This window comes from Poecilia formosa, unplaced genomic scaffold (assembly GCF_000485575.1).
Source record: "Poecilia formosa unplaced genomic scaffold, Poecilia_formosa-5.1.2 Scaffold639, whole genome shotgun sequence".
NCBI lineage: Eukaryota > Metazoa > Chordata > Actinopteri > Cyprinodontiformes > Poeciliidae > Poecilia > Poecilia formosa.
Window position 1 is genome coordinate 136,631 of NW_006800578.1, and position 6,452 is coordinate 143,082.

The 6,452-nt window shown below is 43.5% G+C and overlaps 1 protein-coding gene across 2 annotated transcripts; it reads right to left on the reverse strand.

Annotated features, from left to right (window-relative positions):
• Positions 1-2,365: 2,365 nt before the first annotated feature.
• On the reverse strand, positions 2,366-6,008 carry znf668 (zinc finger protein 668). 2 transcript variants are annotated; one of them, XM_007541891.2, is made up of 2 exons: positions 5,024-6,008; positions 2,366-4,516 (listed from the first exon to the last, which is right to left on the reverse strand). In XM_007541891.2, the coding sequence occupies exon 2, from the start codon at positions 4,505-4,507 to the stop codon at positions 2,609-2,611; it is 1,899 nt and encodes a 632-aa protein (XP_007541953.1). In that variant the 5' UTR covers positions 4,508-4,516; positions 5,024-6,008; the 3' UTR covers positions 2,366-2,608. The 2 variants fall into 2 exon arrangements, with proteins under 2 accessions (XP_007541953.1, XP_016521433.1); XM_016665947.1 differs by having other exon boundaries at positions 4,728-6,008.
• Positions 6,009-6,452: the final 444 nt, after the last annotated feature.

Genomic DNA, 6,452 nt, shown 5'->3' on the forward strand with positions numbered 1-6,452 from the left:
CTCTATGATAGACTAACGACCTTCATTTGTTATAAAGATACTATTTTGACTTCCTGATTTAAATTGGGTCTCTGTCTCTTTAAGAAGCTCCTGCTCTTCCTGAAGCTCCGCCTCCAGGAAGTCGTCCCAACATGGCTCCTCTATTAACCCTTTAACGTTTTACCAGAGTTGCTCTGAGCAGCAGCTCCTATAATGAGCTCAGCAGCTGGTTGCTAATTGCTGCTGGCTAGTCTGGAGGATCTGAGTGAGGAGGAGAAGGCGGGGCTAGGTCCACCCAGGCATTGCAACACCTGAATGGTTGCCATGGAGATAAAAGTGTTTGTTAAACATACCTTTATTTACCAGGGAATAAAATCATAACATGATGGAAAGATTAAAAAAGCTTATTCTAAATCATGCTGCCCCTTTAAGATGCTAAGCTACCTTGTTGGTTGCATTTCATAATGTTTTATTTTATGGGAGCATTTATTTGCTTAATAGGATTTTTATTAATATTTTTAACTAAACTATACTATTTATTTATATTGAATTAAATGTCTCTCCACAGGAGGTAAAATTCAACCAAAGAAATGAACAAAAGACCAAATCACAGCTAACAAAACAAAAATGCTAAAAACTCTAAATATTCATTTTTTTTAATTTATTTTAAACATGACGGCAATATAAAATAACAGTCATGAACAAGGAATTCAACATACATATTTTTGTACTACAATCATTTTAAGTTTTAAAAGGAGCTGAAAGAAGTAAAAACCTTTTGAACTTCTACCCCATAAAACATGTTGCAGGTCAAATGTTAGACGTTTACGCACAAAAGGAAACTAAAACCAACAAACACTCCAGCTCATTCATAAAACATCTGGATTATCTGCATTTATTTTCTAAAGTTTGTTGTTTTCCAAAACGGCAACATGATTAACTTGGAACACGTGAAATAAGATTAAACGTCTTCTGATTGTGGCCGAGGGGCCAAAGCGTAAATATTCATGGATTTATGTGGAGCCGCCATCATTAAACCGAGCCGTAACTCTGAACAGATGTTTCCTGGAAGAGCAGATCAGAGTCCTGATGTAACGCTGATGGGTGATTCTGCCTTTCTGCTTCCCAACAACCTCAAACTTTAACGCTCCTGCAGTTTAAAACCTTTTTTCTCTTGGTTTTAAACTAAGATGTATAAATTTACGATAATTTAGCCAACTCACAACAAATCTTCCAGCTCTTTCACATCCTGTTCCTTTCAGCACCTGGATTTAACTAAGCTAACAGGTACGAGCCTCTGATTGGATAATTACTGCAGGGCGATTATCTTCCAGCTGCAACAAGTTATTCACCACCAACTGATGCAACCAGGAGATAAAATAAAAACTTTCTCGTAACTACTTTATTGTTAAAATATGCATGAGAACTAATAAAACCTGATTTTATGCATCCTGTCCTAAAGTTTACCTTTAAAATCTGCAGGCTAATAATGATAATTTAAAAAATAAGTCTTAAATATGCTCTTTTTTATGGTTCACTCCAAACAGTTAATGCTAAAATTATTCACATCCTGCAGATTCAGACTGGAAGTTATTTTTTAAACTTGTAACATATTTTATCTGCTTGGAGGTGATAACGTTTTGGATCGGCTGGACAGAGCAGGAAGCTGAAGATTAGGGTGATGGTAAGGAGGCCTTCCAACCTCAAAGAGGGAAAATATCAAAATACCACAAGTATGGAGCTAAAATGGGGCCATAAAGTTTGCTCAAAAGAAAAAGAAATTGGAAAAAAAAAATCTTTGTTCCAGTTTCAAAAAGTTTTTTTCAGACAAATTTTTTTATTCAGTTTCAAATTTTTTATTTTTCTGTCTGAAACTTTTACCCCCCAGTTTTAAAATAATTTTTCAGTTTCAAATCTTGTTTCAGTTGTTTAATTTTTTCCCTTTGAACCAGGCGTGTCCAAAGTGGGTCCTGGAGGCCCGGCATCATGCATGTTTTAGTCTCTCCCTGGTTTAACGCACCTGCATCAAATGACGGCTCATTAGAACGTCTAAGCAGAACAATGACAAGCTGAAAAGGTTGTTCCTACCAGCAGGGAGCGAACTAAAACATGCAGGATGCCGGGCCTCCAGGACCCACTTTGAACAAACCTTATGGCCCCAATCTAGCTCCATACTTTAGAAACATGCAGAAAGTTGTTCAGTTATTAGAAGAAGTGTCCGAGTGTCAGGATGACATTAAAGGTTTAATTTCCAATAAAAATCATTTGATAAACCAAACAACCAGGTTTGATTACAATTATTTACTTTTATTAATGTGTCTGCAGACGTACAAATAAAATGTTTAAAAATGGATTTAAAGCACATTTAATGAATGCAAATTATTCAAGGTGGGTAAGTAGAGACAATGTGTTGGTTTATTCGTTTAGTTTATAGCTTCTGTTTGCAGGAGAAATGATTTTATGAACAGATTAAAACATGAGGAGCACATGTAGGAGATTATATCAGAGATTATAAAACATTTTTTACATCATATTTGTTAGAAATCATAAGAACGATCAAGCCCTAATAAGTTACACCAACAATCTTTTTTTTTTTTTCCTTTTACAGTGCTGGTTGTTTTTTAAAAGATTAAATTCCTTCATCTTTGACCAGGTAATCTGGGAGGTTGTGGAAGGAGCTCACAGGTACAGTCAGAGACATGGCGCTGGGGTCAGAGGTTGAGGCCGGCGGGGGCGAGGGAAGCGGGTCTGTGTGAATGATCTCATCCACAGCTGGGGCTGCGGGCGCTGCTGCCGCCGCGGGGTGAGTCCGCAGGTGCTTGCGCAGGTACGCGGCGAACAGGAAGGCCTTCCCACAGTGCGGGCAGCGGTGCGGTTTGCTGGCCGAGTGGATCTTCTGGTGCTTCCGTAGCCCCGATCGGTTCTGGAAGCCCTTCCCACAGTTGTCACAGACATGCAGCTTTTTGTGCTGCTTGGCATGATCCTCCAGCTCCCCCAGCTGGCCAAACTCTGCGCTGCAGGTTCGGCAGATGTGCAGCGCAGCGGGGTCGGCCGGGTGGAGCGCCTCGTGGGCCTGAACCTCATCCCAGGAGGCGAAGGTGGCGTCACAGAGGGCGCAGGAGAACTGTGGCAGCGTGGTGTGGGGGGTGAAGCCCGTGGTGCAGGTGGAGGCTGAATCTTCCTGCTGCTCCGCCAGGTGAGTCCTTTCGTGCTTCCGCAGACTCGAGGAGACCACGAACGACTTCAGGCACTCCTCGCATTTGAAGGGTCTCTCTCCAGAATGAACTCGCCGGTGCTTGTTGAGGCTGGAGCGCTCAGTGAACGATTTGTCGCACTCGGTGCAGGAGAAGGGCCGCAGCCCGGTGTGGACCAGCATGTGGCGCCGCAGGTCCCAAGATGCCACGAAGGCCTTGTCGCAGCTCTGACACTTGTACGGCCGCTCCCCAGAATGGACGCGTTCGTGCACGGCCAGGTCGGCCGGCTGCCGGAAGCGCTTGGAGCATTTGTCGCATGGGTACGGCTTGAACCCCATGTGGGCGCGCTGATGCCGCCGGAAGCTGGACGGGTCGGAAAACATCTTACCACACTGGGGGCAGAGGAAGGGTTTCTCCCCAGAGTGTGTGCGCAGGTGGGACTGGTAGGAGGACAGCTGTGTGAAGCCTTTCCCACACTGCTCACACTGGTAGGGTTTATTCTGGGAGTGGATTCGCTGGTGGCACGCCAGCGACGACGAGCGGGAGAAGGCCTTGCCACAGTCGGAGCAAAGGAACGGCTTCTCGCCGGTGTGGGAACGCTCGTGGTTCTTCAGGTCCTTCAGCTCTGTGTACGTCTTCCCACACTCCTCACAGGCATATGGACGGTGGCCCTGATGGTTCCGTTTGTGCTTCCTGAACACAGAGGGGTCGGCAAAGCTCTTCCCACATTCGGCGCAGAAATATGGCTTCTCTCCGGTGTGGGAGCGTTCGTGGACTTTCAGTTTGGACAGGGTGGGATAGCTCTTGTTGCACTGGGGGCAGGAGTATGGTCGCTCACCACTGTGCTGCGTCGTGTGGATCCGCAGGCAGATAGCCTGCATGAAGGCTTTCCCACACTCAGGGCACACGAAGGGTTTCTCCCCGGTGTGGGAGCGGCTGTGGTTGCGCAGCTCCGTGGTCGTCTTGTACGCCTTGTGGCAATCTGGACACTGGAAAGGCCGCTGGGAGGAGTGGGTGCGTTCATGCTTGGAGAGCTGAGCTTTGCTAGAAAACGTTTTGGTGCATTCAGAACATGCATGCTGTTGCTGCTGCTGCTGCTGCTGCTGTGTTGCATGCGCTGCCAGCTTGTGGCTCTGCAGAGCCGACATGCTTTTGAAAGCCTCTGTGCATGTGGAGCATTTGAAGCTGGGTTTGGCTTTTGGAGGTCTGCCTCTGCCGCGTTTTTTAACCGGCTGATCCCTCACCGCCTCTTCTTCTTCTTTGCTGTCATCATCCTTCTCCGGGGGGGTAAACTGCTGTGCAGGAGGCGGGCTGCCAGGCTGAGGGGAGGCCATTTTTTATTTCTAAAATCAGATCAAATTAAAAACAGATTTGTAGTAAATATAAAACAATTATAACACGAAATAGATGGATTAATGTTGATCAGATGAGTTGAAACTGCAAATAGAACATCCTGGAACAGAAAAAGTAGCACATAATTACAGAAATATGTGGAGATGCTGTTATTTATTCTCAAAATGGCTGGCATTAGGACCTCAGGGACAATAAGCTAACCGCTTTGATGACAGAGGAAGTCGCTGCAGTGACAGCTGTGCAGTCACGGCTGCCACCGCACCAGCCTGCGCCTCTGATTAAACCCTCCATGTCAGCGGGATGGGGTCGCGACGTGCGGGACACGACATGTATGTATCCGCCGCTGCTAGCTGTCAGGCTACTCATGTTGACTCAAAATGGCTGGCTTTAGGACCGCTTGTTGCTCAAATCAGACCGCAGAACTCAGCAACAGACGCCGCTAAAACCACCAACCTTTCCCCGAAGGGTTCTTTAAAACAAAAACGAAAGGTTCTTACCGGAATTGGTTCATAAACAGTCGGCAGACTGAGTCCCGGAGAGACGGTAGCTTTAACTGCCAGAGCCGCTGTTTACTGGAGGTGGTGTCGCGTCGGCACTAGGACCCTGATGACGACAGCAACGAGCCAGAGAGCCAAGTGTGCATCAATAATGTGTTTAATGTTTAACTATTCAAATAAGAGAAAAATAAAAATAATATAACCACTTCCAGAATATAACATATTTTAAATGAATATAGTAATATTTGTATTCTTACGTAGCATCGCTAGCAACGTCAGCTATTTATCTGTCTCAGACAGCTAAAATAAATCATTTCCGGTACTTCTTACGAAACTTAACACTTTAATGTGACATTTTATCTCTTTATTCATTCATTTTATTTGTCTAAATCTCAGGGTTACCAACAGTTGATAAATAAACAATTATTAGCCCACTTAGCTGGGTGCTGCTAAGACGGAAGCATTTCGCTGCTACACATTTCCTGTTTCCTAGCAACCAGAGCGATGTGGATGGAAGAAGAAAGGACAGTTTGATAAAAGGGTTTGTCGTTTATATGAAAAATAGGTTAAAAAACAAACAATATAAGTGAAGATTCGTGCAGGCATTAAAAGCATCTCCAGGTATTTAATCTTTAATACGTTCTTCGTCGTGAAGCCTGTATTTTATTGAAGGACGGATGTTTGTTTAGCTAACTGGGGCCGCTATCCTCTTCTAACTGCTGTTACAACTGACTTGTTGACTAGTGTCCAACAACACTGACTTTACTGTAATATTGTTTTACTCTCGGCAAAAATATTAAGATTTTTTATTAAATTGTAGATAGAGTCGCTGTTTTCTGGTTATTTATTCAGTTTGTAAAACAGGTGCAGACATGTTAGCCTTTAAGTAAAACCCACTAAGTTTAAAAAGGACGTTAAATTGATTATGTAGGTTTATATAATAAAGTACTACGGAACAGGATTAGGGCCATAAAAAAAGGATTCGGACTGTGTGTGCGCGTGTGATCTAAATAGATATGATCTAAATAAATGAAATAAAAAAGATAAAAATAAAATTAAAAATGCCTAAAATTTTAATTATAAAGGAGGTATGAAAATGCTTGCATGTGTAGAAAATACATTTTTCATGATCAGTGAGATAAAATCTTCATCCTAATAAAAAAAAAATCCCCTCTCACCCTCTGTGGGTGGTCTCTTTCATCCTCTGAGCTGGGGTCCTCTACCAGAGGCCTGGGAGCTTGAGGGTTCTGCGCAGTATCTTGGCTGTGCCTAGAACTGCACATTTCTGGACTGAGATGTCTGATGTTGTTCCTGGGATCTGTTTGAGCAGATATAGCAGATATAGCTATATATATAGCAGATATAGATATATGTTTCTGTAAAACATCTCTTATATATATATATATATGTTTCTGTAAAACATCTCTTA

Bases quoted from the DNA above. Each gene is read 5' to 3' on its own strand.
- znf668 (XM_007541891.2), bottom strand. From the start codon at position 4,507: ATGGCCTCCCCTCAGCCTGGCAGCCCGCCTCCTGCACAGCAGTTTACC.